Source organism: Gigantopelta aegis, chromosome 3 (genome assembly GCF_016097555.1).
Source record: "Gigantopelta aegis isolate Gae_Host chromosome 3, Gae_host_genome, whole genome shotgun sequence".
Lineage (NCBI taxonomy): Eukaryota > Metazoa > Mollusca > Gastropoda > Neomphalida > Peltospiridae > Gigantopelta > Gigantopelta aegis.
In genome coordinates this window covers 25,018,436-25,036,716 of record NC_054701.1, presented here as the reverse complement: position 1 = coordinate 25,036,716, position 18,281 = coordinate 25,018,436, and the positions used below count along the sequence as shown (strand labels likewise).

The window sequence follows — 18,281 nt, the reverse complement described above, 5'->3', positions numbered from 1 at the left end:
TTCAGTCAGAAGGGATAGACTGGACACCTAGATCAATCTAAATAATGACATTTGTTCACTAAGTCTACATAAACAAAGAGGCAAACAGACTGAATACATTTCTCCTTCCTCTGCGTCCTATACTAAATCCAGCGTCCAGTCATTTCCGGTATTGAGTCATGCTTACATAACCATTAACAAAAGCTAAACTGCATGTCATTATACCCAGAAGCGAACCTATAATCTAACCAACAGGGAAGTGGGCGCGATAGGATTAAAAAAAAAAAAAAAACACGCTGTGCTTACCCGTGTGCATGTTTGTAACATTCGTGAAATTAAATGTTCCAAACAAAACTAGGGGTAGGGGAAGGGTGTCCACTTTAGTCCATCCCTTAGAATAAATTTGCTGATATATAACATAAGACGTTACAATTACGACGACTGCAATTTTTAAACAAATAAATAAATAAATAAATAAAAATTAAATAGAGTAACCGTTTGTGAAAAACGATTGAATAAAATGAAATAACAGAAAATAAAAGAAATACACCTTAGTCGTTGTTGTTCTGGGTTTATTTTGGTGGGTGAGGGTTTTTTTTTTCTTTGTTGTTGTTGTTGTTGGTGGTGGTTTCTTTCTGTTATTGTACGTTGTTGTTGCTGTGTTTGTTTGTTATTTTTATTTTGTGTGTGTGTGTGTGTGGTTTTCTGGTTGTTTTTTGTGTGTTGTTTTTTGGTAGGGTATGTGTGTTTGTGTTTTTTATGTTTTGTGTTATTTTTATTTATTTATTTATTTATTTATTTATGTTTATTATATATTCGTTTCGTTGATGTAATATCATGTTGCTTCTTTTACATTCTCCTTGTCTCCTATACGGTCCCACGATTCGTACAATACTGAACAGTTCCGTTCTAAACTGTTACTCAAAGTTTGAAATTATCACCTTTTAATTTTCAGGCAGTTCGGTGATAATGTGAATGGAAGAATGAAAGACAATTATACTTTAATGATTATTTGATTATACCAGTGCAAGCAGGCCAGTATGATCGATATCTGAACTGGGAGAGGTGGGGGACACAATCTCTACTGAGGGAAAAAGCCAATAAACCTATATTTATTTATATAAAATAGGACAAAAATGTACATTTTCGTCCTCAAGTTGGGAAAACAGCCCTTCATCCCTCCCGCCTGAGTAGTGTAAAAATATTTACTCTGTTTTAAGAAATAGAGTATGTTTCAAAAACATATTTATATAATCAGTGTTAAGGCACATACATTTCGTAAAATCAGTTAATCTTGCATGCTTAATTTAATCAAGTAATAGCTTCTACCCACTTGCGGTTTTTGGCAAGTTTACAAGTTTTTAACTGACCAAAGGTAACGAAAGGTGCGTTAAGCTTCAACAGAGGAAATTACTAAGCAACCAGACTGTAATGTCTGCCTCCATAGACGAAAAAGTCCGAAACAGTCGAAATTATACTTTTTAAAAGCAGTTAACCGCTGTCATGTTTTGTACAGCCGTGGCATTAAGACAGCTAGCGTCTCTGGCACGTTCTGATCGCAGACGAGTGGTTGTCACAGGGCAGGGGTTAATCACGTGCCTTGGAATCGGTGCGGAACATGTCTGGAAAAAAATGTTGGAGGGACGCTCGGGCATTTCGAGCATTGATGGGAAAGGTTGTTGTGGTCTTCTATTCGTATGGCAGTAGTGTAGTCCGGGCAAAAGTTCTCGCCATACTCATTTAAATATTTATGTAAAAAATAATTATTTTTTTTATTATTTTACTGCCTGTTCATTTCAAGGGATGGGTCAAATAAATGTTATTATTCTATACTGTTCAAAATAAGTAGGGGATATTCAAAATATAACACAATATAACAGAGATGTATTAATATTTATTGCAATAATAATTGATGGTAAAACATAAACACCCATATGACAAGAGATTGGCATGAAAGATTCTAGCCAGGATAGTGAGGTAGGTCCGTAGGAGACACAGATAAGCAACAGGGTTGGTGCTGGTCAGTTTCACGTTTTCAATAATTGCACTAGTAACGGGTAAAACCCCTGCAGTTTGCCAAGCGTGCATGAATCTGACATGGCATGCTCCTAATTAAACGTCCTGTAACATTTTGGGGAATCATGTGCCATTCCTCTTGGAGAGTGGTGCCAAATTCTGCCAAATTGGTTGGATGATGTTGACATTCTCAGAGACGTTGACCGATGATGTTCCACATGTGCTCAATGGGTGAAAAGTCTGAGCTTAGGGCTCGCCACAGTGGTGTGGTGATGTTCTGTTGCTGCAGGTATGTATTGACAAGTAGACTCCGGCGAGCACGAGCATTGTCGTGCTCAAAACCAAAATAGCATCTAGCCTGACATGCGAAGGGCACAACGATCGGTGCAAGAATGTTGTTACTGCCCAGCGACCATCCCATGAACAATATGTACCTGAGTTCTGGCAGTCATGGTGATGCAACCCTACCACACCATAACAGACCCTTCTCCAAATCGATCATGAGGACGAACGTTGATGTTGGCGTAGCATTCATTGGAACGTCGCCAAACACTGATCATGGAATTCTAGTGTGAATCTGGACTTGTCTGAAAACATTACCCGAGCCCAACGCCTGTTAGCCCAATGTCTACAATGTCTACACCATTGACGTCTGGCAGCAATGTGCCTCACAGTCAAGTGTGGTGTAACGTAGGGTCGACATGCATGGATGTTACTTCTATACAGTCTGTTATGAATAGTCTGACCAGACACTGTAATGCCAGTTGTAACACAGAGTTCTCTTGCGATTTGATTGGCTGGTTGACCTCGATTCCTCAATGTGTAAGTCTAATGAAGCAGTCCTGAACCGGAGTTGTGGCCCTTGGCTGTCCTGAACAGGGACGATCATCCATATTTCTGGTTTGTTGAGATCAGGCCCACATTTGGCTAATGACTGATTGTGACACAATTTTGAGCATGCCTACAGCCCAGAGATGTTCCTGACATTGTTGACATCACATTGTTTAAAAGTTACACAATGTTATAAAGAATGTGACAGCAAGGTTATGATTTAGTGTTCCAGTAACAAACAAGAAAGAATATTGCTTGCTACAGTGTGCACACAACGTACACACATACTAAGTGTTCAATTTTAAATTGCACCCTTCGCATGTGCAATGTTACGTCACATGCTTCACGATCATAACAATCGGTGCATTTTTTCATGCTCTTTGAGTGGGAACATTAATGCACATCATGCACTTATTTTGAGTTTTATATCTCATTTCATTCTATAATTATTGATATTTGAAATGGAATATCCCCTACTTATTTTCAACAGTATATTAATGAAACCAAAAAGTGTTTTAAAAATCCTTCAAAAGCAGCAAAAACATGTTAGGTTAGTGTTAAGTACCTAGGGAAAATATTCAAATTTTCCTGAGGGGTAACACTCATACCTCCAATCATGGACTTCAGGCCTTCGGCACTTGCCTCATCAGTCTACATGCTCCACATGAGTTCCGTCTGATTCTAAGACTGGTTATGGGCCTTGTGGTGATCACAGATTTTCCATCATGAAATTCCTGACATTGACAGCAATCTACAGTGGTTATAGAAATAGTGACCGAAATAGACATAGTAGTTGAGATGTGGGTAGTTTGTTAGTCTAACTTGTACTATATCAAGAGGGGGGACACTCCCTCACAGTCACCCACTCTTGTTTCCATGCCTGATTATTATTCAGAAGGTGTGACATCCAGAAGCTTATGATTAATTAATCAATGTGCTCTAGTGTTGTCATCAAACAAATCAAACTTTTAAAACTTACTATTATTATTAGGACAAATATTTTATTTGTTTACATTTTGAAAACTGAAGGTCCATATGTTCTTGAAAAAAAAATTCTTAGTCAAACAAAATGCAGTGATAAAGTTAAACATGTTTTCTCACAAATGTATTATGAAATGTGGTTATACCAAATTCAGTGTCAGTTTTAGCTTTGACAAATAACCTCTTTTATCCTGCAATCACTGTATTCATTGTCAAGATATGATGACTAGATAAATCTCTATATTTTTGGTCACTAACAAAATATATAGGTCATGTGACATAAGCCCAACTCGACTCAAGTATTTCAGAGTAGTTTTCAGTAAACATACTCTTTAAATCATTTGTTGAAGTACAGTAAATACAAATAGCTTTTAGTTTTACGATAACAATACAAAACTTGTATATTTATTTATGAATTAGAGTTTAGAAAACACTTTTTTAATGTGACAGAATGTAGCTAGCGTATTACAAATAATGACGTCATGTATCTTGTATGACGTCATACGGCAAAAGCCTTGCTAGGTTGACAATACTTGATTTGCATACACAAAACTGGAATAAATAACGATTTTCTGAATATCCCTGTAGGACTGCAGGGTAAAAGAAATAACTGGTTACTGTCATAAGATATCGGCTTTATCCTGCTCAGGACGAATGGCGAATGCAGTTCGGCAGAGCCTCGCTGCATTCGCCATTTTAACCGTCGCAGGATAAGCCGATATCTGAAGACAGTAACCAGTTATTCCCTATATATCCTGCACAAGTAACTTTTTCACAAACATATGTCATGTCTGAATTCTTGAGAGTGAGCTGTGCCCAATTTAGGCCTAAGAATAAATCGAGACATGTTTGCTTGAACTACTTGTAGAACAAAACTACAAAGAATTATCTATTCAAATGGTCACTGCAAAAACAATTCTCAAAAAGTAATACTTATAGTTATAAAAATATATGTACGTTTTAATGACAAAAGTGAATAATCTGTCCAATTTTTAATCTCTTTAAGTGACATATGAAATATCATGGATCTGCTGTGGCTCATATTAAACATTCATTCATTCATTCATTCTTTACAAGGCCGTGGTATGTGCTATCCTGTCTATGGGATGGTCCATATAAAAGATCCCTTGCTGCTAATCGAAAAGAGTAGCCCATGAAGTGGTGACAGTGTGTTTTCTTCCTCAATATCTGTATGCCATATAACCGTAAATAAAATGTGTTGAGTGCATCGTTAAATAAACTATTTCCTTCCTTCATTCGTTACTTATTATTTATTTTTGAAGGTTTTGAAAACATACCATGCCAGGTGGCTGGCTCAGTACCAAGGGGAGACAATCCAGGAGAGCTTAATCTTGAGAGTCATATTCCACCGAGTGAGTTAAGGAACCTGCCACTGGCAGCAGCGTATGGCCTGATAGCTGCTGAGGAAGCTCTTTCAATGGCAGGGTGGAAACCACAGGACATCACAGACTTAGAAAGAACAGGTATCAATAATATAAGTTACCTCATGTTTGTGTTGAAATCAGCTGTGTGTGCAGGGAGGGGATGGGGAGTTTTTGGGAGTTGATCTCTTGACTGTTACAAGCAAATTTTCTTTTATTAAATATAGATTTTTTAGGGGAGCATGATCCAAACCCACTAGTCCATCCCCTTTTTCGTACTATGAATTTACTACAAGTTATTTATTTCTGAGCTGATTGTTTTCTAAATTGCACACAAAAATATTTTATTTTTTATTTCCAAAACACTTCTACTTTTCATCAAACCAAACTGAAATTATTTACAAAAAAACTTTTTGTAGGAGGATGGGACAGACTTCCCACAGTCTAGACCCAAGCCCCATGACAATTCCTGCACAAACACCTAGAATTTAAAAGATTTTTATACATCCTCCATTCCCTGTTGTTCAAATTGGTATTAATACCCCCTTCCTAATTTTTTCAAAACCATAATGTATTAAAAAACCCACCTAAATTTGTTTTTTCAATTTTAAAAGTATGATGCCCAACAGTTAATCTATCTGGACGCTATTTTTAGTCAGTTAATTGCAACATCACATTAAATGTGATTTTTAAACAAATAATTGGATATAGGTAAACTTTCTTTTGATTGCTCATTTGTAAATTAATCTGATTATCTCATTGTCATGATGATCACATGTATATGTATGTTCTAATCAAATTAAAGAATAAGCGCTGAATTGAAATATTGTTTTTCATTTTAGTTTTTTTTTTTTAAAGGAGAAAAAAAAGAGGACAAAGTCAAAATATAATATACAGACTGAGTCCACATGACTCGATATTACACATGAATTAGAAACTTGAAAGTTATGAAAGCTTGTTTTGATTAACGACACCACTAGAGCACATTGATTTATTAATCATTGGCTACTGCATGTCAAACATATGCTAATTTTCACATATAGTCTTAGAAATGAAACCTGCTATATGTTTTTCATTAGTGGCAAGGGATCTTTTATATGCACCATCCCATATAAACAGGATAACACATACCATGTCCTTTGATATACTAGTCGTGGTGCACTGGCTGGAGCAGATACAGATGCTAGGGGCCACGCCCTCGGTGGTGTAGTAGTTAAGCCATCGGATGTAATCATGGTGGCGGCTTTGACTCTCTCGGGTAGAATGAAATCGTTTTCTAAACCACGTTTTGGATTCTGCCTGTAGACTATAATGCTGGTAGATACTGGGTTTGGCTCCCAGTACCAGCTCACGCCCTGAGCGAGTTTTACAGCTCACTTGGTAAGTGTAAGACCACTACACCGACATCTCTCTCACTAACCACTAACCCACTGTCCTGGACAGACAGTCCAGATAGCTGAGGTGTGTGCCCAGGACAGCGTGCTTGAACCTTAATTGGATATTAGCATGAAAACAACTATAAATGAAATGAAATGAATTCAAGCGGCTGCTCTCAACTTAATTTTATCTAGGAAATATTGTCTTTCTGAATTGTTTAAGAGTACTGGCCTCAGTGGCGTCGTGGCAGGCCATCGATCTACAGGCTGGTAGGTACTGGGTTCGGATCCCAGTCGAGGCATGGGATTTTTAATCCAGATACCGACTCCAAAACCTGAGTGAGTGCTCTGCAAGGCTCAATGGGTAGGTGTAAACCACTTGCACCGACCAGTGATCCATAACTGGTTCAACAAAGGCCATGGTTTGTGCTATCCTGCCTGTGGGAAGCGCAAATAAAAGATCCCTTGCTGCCTATCGGAAGAGTAGCCCATGTAGTGGCGACAGCGGGTTTCCTCTCAAAATCTGTGTGGTCCTGAACCATATGTCTGACGCCATATAACCGTAAATAAAATGTGTTGAGTGCGTCGTTAAATAAAACACTTCTTTCTGTTTAAGAGTGGACTATACAAAGCTTGGTGTTCTGTACCCCACCATAGTCAAAGCCTGTATCTGTCCATGATTTCTATGCCTGTTTTGATAAGACCATAATAAAATAAATCCAAGATTTTCATACCTCTCTGTTCTGTAGTCAAAGGTCTACTCCCGGTTTTTTTTTTATTGTTTTAAAATGACAAACAATTCTCATATAAACTGATTTTATGTTGTTCTTGTCCAGGAGTAGCTGTTGGTCAGGGAATGGTTAGTTTAGAGGAAATCACTGATGCAGGGGTCGCGCTGCGAGAGAGAGGTCACAGACGAGTGAATCCGTTCTTCATACCCAAGATTCTCATCAACATGCCGGCTGGACATATCAGCATCAAGTACAAGTTTCAGGTTATAGTCATGTGGTAACAGTGTTATAACATCAGTATCAAGTACAAGTTTCAGGTTATAGTTGTGTGGTAACAGTGTTATAACATCAGCATCAAGTACAAGTTTCAGGTTATAGTCGTGTGGTAACAGTGTTATAACATCAGTATCAAGTACAAGTTTCAGGTTATAGTTGTGTGGTAACAGTGTTATAACATCAGCATCAAGTACAAGTTTCAGGTTATAGTCGTGTGGTAAAAGTGTTATAACATCAGCATCAAGTACAAGTTTCAGGTTATAGTCGTGTGGTAACAGTGTTATAACATCAGCATCAAGTACAAGTTTCAGGTTATAGTCGTGTGGTAACAGTGTTATAACATCAGTATCAAGTACAAGTTTCAGGTTATAGTCGTGTGGTAAAAGTGTTATAACATCAGCATCAAGTACAAGTTTCAGGTTATAGTGGTAACAGCGTTATAACATCAGCATCAAGTACAAGTTTCAGGTTATAGTCGTGTGGTAACAGTGTTATAACATCAGCATCAAGTACAAGTTTCAGGTTATAGTCGTGTGGTAACAGTGTTATAACATCAGCATCAAGTACAAGTTTCAGGTTATAGTCGTGTGGTAACAGTGTTATAACATCAGTATCAAGTACAAGTTTCAGGTTATAGTCGTGTGGTAAAAGTGTTATAACATCAGTATCAAGTACAAGTTTCAGGTTATAGTTGTGTGGTAAAAGTGTTATAACATCAGCATCAAGTACAAGTTTCAGGTTATAGTCGTGTGGTAACAGTGTTATAACATCAGCATCAAGTACAAGTTTCAGGTTATAGTCGTGTGGTAACAGTGTTATAACATCAGCATCAAGTACAAGTTTCAGGTTATAGTTGTGTGGTAAAAGTGTTATAACATCAGCATCAAGTACAAGTTTCAGGTTATAGTCGTGTGGTAACAGTGTTATAACATCAGCATCAAGTACAAGTTTCAGGTTATAGTCGTGTGGTAACAGTGTTATAACATCAGCATCAAGTACAAGTTTCAGGTTATAGTCGTGTGGTAAAAGTGTTATAACATCAGCATCAAGTACAAGTTTCAGGTTATAGTCGTGTGGTAAAGTGTTATAACATCAGCATCAAGTACAAGTTTCAGGTTATAGTCGTGTGGTAACAGTGTTATAACATCAGCATCAAGTACAAGTTTCAGGTTATAGTCGTGTGGTAAAAGTGTTATAACATCAGTGTTATAACATCAAGTACAAGTTTCAGGTTATAGTCGTGTGGTAAAAGTGTTATAACATCAGCATCAAGTACAAGTTTCAGGTTATAGTCGTGTGGTAAAAGTGTTATAACATCAGCATCAAGTACAAGTTTCAGGTTATAGTCGTGTGGTAACAGTGTTATAACATCAGCATCAAGTACAAGTTTCAGGTTATAGTCGTGTGGTAAAAGTGTTGTAACATCAGCATCAAGTACACGTTTCAGGTTATAGTCGTGTGGTAACAGTGTTGTAACATCAGCATCAAGTACAAGTTTCAGGTTATAGTCGTGTGGTAACAGTGTTGTAACATCAGCATCAAGTACAAGTTTCAGGTTATAGTCGTGTGGTAACAGTGTTGTAACATCAGCATCAAGTACAAGTTTCAGGTTATAGTCGTGTGGTAACAGTCGTTAATCATCTCTTTGGTATCATAATTATTATTTTAAGCCTAGTGTGTTTGTTTAAGTTTTGTTTAAAATATATTTGTAATATATATTTTCGTATGTGATGGGTTTTTAAAGTTTGTAATCTGTATGACAACAAGTTTCAGGTTATAGTCGTGTGGTAACAGTGTTATAAAGATGGAGCATGATATATAATTAATCATCTCTTTGGTATCATAATTATTATTTTAAGCCTAGTGTGTTTGTTTAAGTTTTGTTTAAAATATATTTGTAATATATATTTTCGTATGTGATGGGTTTTTAAAGTTTGTAATCTGTATGACAACGGCAAAATTTTTCTTCACACCCTACCATAATGTTTGACATCGAATAGCTGCTGATTGAAAAGTATGCCGAGATGTTGTTAAACCAACATTCCTTTCCTTTTTCACCTTTCCTTTCTTTTTGTTTTCTTCCCTTCCATTTCCTTCCCTTTCCATTCCTTTCCCTTCACTCGTCTGCCCTACCCTTCCCTTCCCTTCTCCTTCATTTTCTTCCCTTCCATTTCCTTCCCTCTCCATTCCATTCCTTTCCCTTCACTCGTCTGCCCTACCCTTCCCTTCTCCTTCATTTTCTTCCCTTCCATTTCCTTCCCTCTCCATTCCATTCCTTTCCCTTCACTCGTCTGCCCTACCCTTCCCTTCTCCTTCATTTTCTTTTCTTAACTTTCCTTTCCTTTCTGTCATGGTCTGCATTTTGTTTTAGGCAGTCAGTTCTATATACTAGATTATCTGCCTGGGCCCCGTTTTACGAAGCGATCTTAGCTACTATCGAACTTAGTGATTTAAGGTTGATGTTACGCTACCGACCTTGACATTTACAACCGTTCGACGAAGCAACCTTAGTGCGATTGTAAACCCAAACTTACTACAGTAGCAATCTTAACTAAGGTTAAAATATTATAGTCCATCCCATCCTCCTACAAAAATGTTTTTTTGTAAATAATTTCAGTTTTGCTTGACGTAAGAAGAAAAGTAAAAGCGTCTTGGAAATAAGATTTTTTTTTTTACTATTTTTGTGTCCAGTTTAGAAAACATTCGGCTCAGAAATAAATAACTTGTAGTTTTTATTTATAGATCGACTACAGTCATTCTTCACACCCTTGTTTCGGCTTCATACACAATAAATATAACATATCCAACGGTATTCTTTTATATCATATATTTGACAAAATGTACTTTTTATATATTTCATCATTTTAAAACTTAAACTTAATATTTTGTTTAAAATTATAAAAAATTAAAACATACCGAAAGTAAACTTCATTGTCTACTCTCTGAACTATTTTGACAGGGGTCAAGGTTAGTAGACTAGTTTTTATTTTAAAGTGGTGTAGCATTGTAATAATATAGCTAATTTTGAATTTAAATGACGTCAGTATTCCAATGACGTCACTTTCCATCTTCTTATAATTTAACAATAAACTCGGTGTATGACGTTTCCTTTTTCATACACAATAAATAACACTGGGAAAATCCCAATGCAAAATTTCTATTGAAATTGTTTTGTTTGGACATTACTAATGCACGTGTTTTTTTAGAAGAAAAAAAAATCCTGGAATTCAAAAAATTGTACTATTTACGAAATGTGGATCTGAAGTGAAATTACGGTAAGATATGTTATATTTATTGTGTACGAAGCCAAAACAAGGGTGCGAAGAGTGACTGTCGTCGACCTTAATGTTAATGGCGAAAGAGGTCGTCCATTCCAAATCCGCTCGAAACACATAGCATGCCGAGGTATCCGATACCTTTTTGCAGATGCTCTTCTACTTTTATCAGAAACCCCACATGGTCTACAACAGCTCCTTGATCAACTAGATATATATTGTAATGACAACAATCTTACTATTAATTTAAATAAAACAAAAATTGTTATTTTTGGTGGCCAAAGTACAACAAATAAGCTTACTTGGCATCTCTCGGGCAATAAAGTCCCAGTTGTAACAAAGTATACATATTTAGGGGTTGACTTTACTCAAAATGGAAATTTTAAAGAATGTTCCCGATCACTTTGGAGCAAAGGACTAGGTTGTTTTTACAAGATGCAGAAAGAATTGTCAAATGTTAACCTACCAGTAGACATTTCATGCCAGTTATTTAATTCTCTTGTTGAGCCTGTCCTTTTATATGCCAGTGAGGTTTGGGGTGCCCAGTTCATATCATTAAAATATTTGGAAACTTTCCTGCCAGAGAGAGTGCTTTTAAAATTCTGTAAATCAACACTACAGGTTAATAGTCGTACCCATAATTGGGCCTCTAGAGCTGAGCTAGGTTTGTACCCACTCCTGTTGTCTGTGGTAAAAAGAATGTTACATTTTTACTCCCATATGCAAACTACGGACAACATTATTTTACAACATGCTTTCTCTGAATGCACAAGCCTTGAAAAGAAAAATATTGGTTGGCTTCACAAATTATATTGTTACATTGGTGAGTTGAATCAAAAACGAAGCACTGTCAATTATCCCATTCATCTTATAAATATAATTAAAACTAAGTATCACAATATTTTAAAAGAAAACCTTATAGCTCCAGCCAAAAGAGATGGATCCAGTAATAAGATGCGAACGTACAAATTATATAAACACAATATTCAACTAGAGCCATAGTTATTACACTGTATACATCCAGAACACCGTAAAGCTTTTACTAAATTACGTCTCAGTGACCACAAATTAAAAATAGAAACTGGGCGCCATACAAAACCCTTCACTCCAGTGGAAGAACATTTATGTGACCACTGCAATGTAATTGAAGATGAACACCATCATATCATAATATGTAAGAAATATAATAGTCAATGTGTCAAATTATATGCATATCTAACTTTCCATAATTACCTATTTACAAGTATGAGTATGCAAGAAAAATTTATATATATTATGCAAAACCAAAATCCAGCCTGTGCTGGTGCGGTATGCAAATGTGTTCACGATTATACATATATTGCCCATAATTAGTCCTTATTTAGTCATTTTGTTTGTTTCTTGTTTATGCATGTTTTGCATCCAGTTCCGTATGTGGAATGTTTATATGCAATAAAGTTTTTATCTTATCTTTTATCTTTATCAGTTCCTCGTCGTTGATTGTGTCGAACTTTATGCTTCTGTCGCAAAAAACACGTTCCATTCGTCTTTTTTCCTTCCTCGATGTTAATTTAAGATCGCGACCTTAGAGCTTACAATAGGTGCAGAGCTATTGTAAATATTAATAGTAACTTAAGGTGATTGTAAGCTAAGGTCGTTTAGTAAAACGGACTGTCAATTGTAGGAAAAAGTTACGGTCGCTACCTTAGGCACTTAAGGCGATAGTAGCGCTAAGATCGCTTCGTAAAATGGGGCCCAGCACTACTAATATCTGCACTTCTATTTCAGGGCCCAAACCACTCTGTATCAACAGCTTGCACTACAGGTGTACATGCCATTGGTGATGCCTTCAGGTTCATCCAGCGAGGTGATGCAGACGTGATGGTTGCAGGAGGCACCGAGGCATGTATTGGACCCCTGGCAGTGTCTGGCTTTGCCAGAATGAGAGCTCTGAGCACAAACTTCAACAAGACCCCAGAGAAGGCTTCAAGACCCTTTGACAAGGACCGTGACGGTTTCGTCATGTCTGAAGGGGCTGGGATTGTTGTCCTGGAAGAGCTGGAACATGCTAAAGCTCGAAGTGCACAGATCTATGCAGAAATTCTCGGCTACGGACTCTCGGGGGATGCCCAGCACATCACGGCTCCCGATGAAAACGGCAATGGTGCCCGGCTCTGTATGCAGGCCACAATCAGAGATGCTGGGATTGACTGTAGTGATGTTGGATACATCAATGCTCATGCGACTTCCACTCCTCTTGGTGACAGAGCTGAGAGTCGAGCCATTGTCAATGTTTTCGGTGAATTTTCTAAGAGTTTGTATGTGTCATCAACTAAAGGGGCTGTGGGACATTTGCTTGGTGCTGCTGGCAGTGTGGAGACGATATTCTGCATCTTGGCTTGTCAACACGGACAGATTCCACCGACGGTGAATCTGGATGACTCTGACACAGGCTGTGATCTCAACTATGTTCTTAAGAGAAGTGTTTCATGGGACAGGAACTCTGAAAGAAGAATAGCCATTTCGAACTCTTTTGGGTTTGGAGGGACAAATGCAAGTTTATGTGTTGGTGAATATGTTGACTGAGACAATTTATTTGGCTTGTCATATTTGTTGAAAGATGCCAGAAACTGAGGGGTGGGGCATTTATATTAATTTGAGGATACGTGATCTTCAGTTGGGGTGAGGCGAGGGGCTGCTCCCCACTTCAGATGTCTATAGATGCTTGTTAATACATTTTGACTTCATTGGTGTCTGTATAAATGTCTGTACAAGTCCTCTATACAAAATAAAAATGTCAATTTTTAAAAAGAACCGAAGAATACTTCAATAGTATACTCATATGATAGGTCATCTGTTTGAGTGATGGAGAAATCTGCAAGATAAACATCAGAGACTGGATGTCAACCAGGGAATATGTATGTATCCTTCAGTTTTAAAATATATATGGTACATTTTCCCCATTTGATATTAATTTTCAGCAATTAAAACGTGTTATATATATATAGATATAGATATATACTGACACACACTGAAAACGCAAAAAACAACTTTTCATTGCAAATAACAAACTATTAATGAATTGATGGATAATGTAATGTGACATTAATAAGATACATTCACATGGAAACGTGGCCAGTTATCACCAGTAATCGAGTTGCATTCGTAATCGAAAAGTTCAAACCCCCCCCCCCCCCCCCCTATCAAGGTCAGTATCTGGTGTGTCCACCATTGGCCCGTGAACATGTGGGAAGACGATGGGGAAAGGATTGGCACACACATCTCAAATAAGCCACGGGAATGTTCCTCCACTCCTCCTGCAACGCCTATGCAAGCTTAGCGATGTTACGCGGTGGTGGCTGGCGGTGACGTACACGGCGTCCTAACTCATCCCACGTGTTCAATCGGGTTCAAATCCGGGGAAACGGCGGGACAGTTCATAACGGTGATACCGGCTTGTTGCAGGAATGCCTGGGTAATTCTTGCAGTAAGTGGACAGGCATTGTCTTGCTGAAATAGAAGGGGACCTCCTGGTCTTCGGTGACGGCGCAAAAGTGGCTGGAGAACTGGTCTTAGAATAACGTCATCATAACGCAGGGCTGTAAGGGCATCGTGGACAATGATGAGATCACTCCTGAAATCACAGTTGATTGCCCCCCATACCATCAAACAACCGCCGCCTGTACACACGTGCTCTTTCATCGGCAAAGGAGACAGAGAAACGGGACTCATCTGAGAAAACAATGCCCGGTAAAAGGCTGGTGGATGATTACCATTCTGGAGAGCAAACTGTAGTCTCGCAGCACGAATTCGTGGTGTCATGATGTTACTGTTGTACGGGCGTCAGCATCTGAGTTCAGCCGTTCTGAGTCGACGGATGACCGTCATCGGATGGATATGCCTTCCATGACGTCCTATCGTGTTGCTTGCTGTCATCGTCACAGTTCTGAATCGGTCACGGCGGTGGTGTCGTCGAATCTGCCGGTCTTGGCGTGGGATCGTAACGGGACGTTGACCAGGTCGAGGTCGAGCACGGACACTCCCGGTCTGTTGATGACGTTCAACAAGTCGTCCAATAGTTGATGGATGGACTCTGAAGGTCCTAGCAACTTGGCTTTGCGAAGAACCCCCCTGGACCATGCCCAACGCTCGCTCCCTTTGTTCTTCTCTGAGTCGTGGCATTCTTAATGTGACGAGGAATATGACACCGTTACGTGACTTTTATGTGTCCACAAACTGACATTTCACGTGCATTGCATGCAGCATGATTGAGCATGTAGTGAACGCATTTCACACCATTGTGTGTTTCTGCTATTGTATGTGTAACGAGAACAAAACCAGGATTAAAACCCAGACTTAAGTACCAATCAATGGCTTCCTCTCATAAATTGTTATTTTAAGTCCAATAAATATATTTTTCATTAATCACAACAAAATATTGAAAAATATCTGTTTTGCGTTTTCATTGTGTGTCAGTATATGTATATGTATGTATGTGTGTGTGTGTGTGTGTGTGTGTGTGTATATATATATATATGCCAAGTCCTTTAACCAATTGTGGTGCGCTGGTTGGAGCAAGAAAAACCCCAATCAGTTTAACGGATCCACCGAGGTGGTTCGATCCTGCGATGCAAGCACCTCAGGCGAGCACTCAGCCTACTGAGCTAAATCCTACTCCATTAATGTGGGAGTGAATGTCAGTAATGTAAGATTGAATGTCGGTAACATAGATAACTTCCTAACAATGGATAACGGGTTTGCTTGTTATCGCTTTTCCAAATGATGTGGTGGTGGTGTGTGTGTGGGGGGGGGGGGGGGGGGGTGGAACTGGATCTAGCTGGTTCGTTACAGCGTTTGCCGAGGTGCTTGTGTCATAGGATCACACCAACTCTGTAGACCCATTCTCTGGGAGTTTTCCCGTCCCAACCAATGCACCATGATATATATCAAAGGCCGTTGTATGTGTTGTACTTTCTGAGGGTACGTGACAACGAGTCAGAAATTACCATGCGTGTCCCACGAATAGCCGATTTTGAAGAAACATATGCCTCCTGTGGTGTTAAACAAAACAGACGGGAATCGATCCCAAACCGACCGTACTATTAATACATGTACTTTAAACAAAGGTGACCGCCTAGGTAGTGTTGTCCTTCAAGACATCTTTACGTTTACAAGATAAAAATAAAAAAATATATCCTTTCACGTTTTGCCAATTACTCCGGTATATAATTAAACAATACCAGATAGAATTCGCTGTTGTGTACTAAGATAAAAAATAAAATAAAAACTCCGTAAATCCTAAACTAGTCATGGTATATATTTCCATGTTTTCCTACCAGTCGGTATGTGGTGTCGAACTTTATTAGAGGCAGTTAAGTTGTATGCACGTTTACGCTAGCATATGAAAGGGATTTGCCGTGTCATAACAATTATTTATTAACCACAAAAACACCCTTGTGGATTAAGTTTTTCATTCACATCTATATCCCTGTCAAAGCTAATAATTCTGGATACAATACGTGGACCATTGGTTTGAACGGCTTCAGTGGTTTTCAAATGAGGCGTGTATGACGCCTGCATTTCGGACCGCCACGAGACGTGACTGCAAACCCATAATCTACACTTATAATAGTTCTCGTGCCTTTCTTGTACTAATAATTAGGGGCGGCTCTAGGATTTATCTAGGGAAGACTGCATTGTCATGATATACTAACTCGCATTATACAAATGTAATCTTCCTCCAGAAGTAGACCAAGACATCATATTTGTTCTCATTACACAAAAGAAAAAAAAAGAGTCATGTTCTTAAGCCAAACACTGAATTGTTTTGAAGGTTTGAAATTCAGAACAGGGACCGACGCCATATAACCGTAAAATAAAATGTGTGGAGTGCGTCGTTAAATAAACCATTTCCTTCCATCAGAACGTGCAGTGCCTACCCTACACCGTCCCCCTGTATCCGCTTGAGTTACATATGTAAGTCTGTAGCTGACTATACTTCGGTTGTGAAGTGGGATGTTAATGCATACGTATGAAGGCACGACAGGGCGAAAAGGTCGATGTTTTTACTTTAGGGCAACGTGCAGATATGCTCCATGCCCGTCTTGGACAAATCTACTGGGAAATCCGGAGGATGTGCCCAAGACAGTCGTGCTTGAACCTTCAGAGGATGTAAGCACACAGATGGTTGATTGATTGTTTAACTGACTGACTGATTGGTTGGTTGGTTGGTTGATTGATTGACTGATTGGTTGATTAATTAATTGATTGGTTGGTTTGATTTATTGGTTGACTGATTGATTGATTTGACTGCAGGACGATAGCTAAATTCGTTTGATGTCTAGTCGCCATGTCTCTGATTGCAAATTATTACGTTCAACATAAACATAAACACCGTCTATTTGGCAATACATTAAACGTATATGAATGAATAAACGCACATGCAGATCCGGGGGTGGGAGCTGTGGTGCTCGCATCCTCAAAGATCCAGTGTATAACGGATACATATCACAACTTTATTTCTTTTTCAGAGGCCGGACGCAGCCCAGTGGTAAAGCGTTGGCTTTATGCGCGGTCGGTTTCGGATCGATCTCCGTCAGAAAATTGGGCTATTTTTCATTCCCTCCAGTTTACCACGACTGGTGTATCAAAGGCCGTGGTATGTGCCATCATGTCTGTGGGATGGTGCATATAAAATATCCCTTGATACTAATGGAAAAATGTAGCGGGTTTCCTCTAAAACTATATGTCAAAATTACCAAATGTTTGACATCCAATAGCCGATGATTAATAAAATCAATGTGCTCTAGTGGTGTTGTTAAACAAAACAAACTTCTTTTTTTTAATTTCTTTTTTTTCCGTGGAGGATATATAACCTGATTGGCTGGAGGAAAAGAGCACGTTGAATTATTAATCACTGGCTACTGAATGTCAAACATTTAATAATTCTGACATACAGGTTTAGAGGAATCTCGCTACACTTTCCCATTAGGGTCACGGTCTATCCCAGTCGGTAGAGCGCTCGTCTGAGGTCTTGAGTCATAGGATCGAAGCACTTTTACCTTTTACCCCGTCTGTGGGCCCATTGGGCTATTTCTCGTTCCATCCAGTGCACCGACTATCTGTTACTCTATGTATTTTTTTCAGTCCCAACCAATGTCCCACAAATTATATATCACGGCCGTGGTATGTGCTATCCTGTAGCTTATCCTGTGTTTTTGTTTATAAAAGATCTCTTGCTACTAATGAAATTTTTTATATATGACTATATGTAAAAAAATATCAAATATTTGACATCCAATAGCTGATTATTAGGAGATCATTGTGCTCTAGTGGTGTTAAACAAGAGGGCAGGACGTAGTCCAGTGGTACAGAGTTCGCTTGATGCGCGATCGGTTTGGGATCGATCCCCGTCGGTGGACCCATTGGGCTATTTCTCGTTCCAGGGCCGGTGTA

General features: G+C 38.6%; 1 protein-coding gene across 1 annotated transcript; it reads left to right on the top strand.

The window, feature by feature from the left end:
- The first annotated feature begins 1,413 nt into the window (after positions 1-1,413).
- On the top strand, positions 1,414-13,640 carry LOC121367747 (3-oxoacyl-[acyl-carrier-protein] synthase, mitochondrial-like). The gene is made up of 4 exons (XM_041492092.1): positions 1,414-1,654; positions 5,091-5,291; positions 7,402-7,559; positions 12,615-13,640. The coding sequence occupies exons 1-4, from the start codon at positions 1,483-1,485 to the stop codon at positions 13,410-13,412; spliced, it is 1,329 nt and encodes a 442-aa protein (XP_041348026.1). The 5' UTR covers positions 1,414-1,482; the 3' UTR covers positions 13,413-13,640.
- Positions 13,641-18,281: the final 4,641 nt, after the last annotated feature.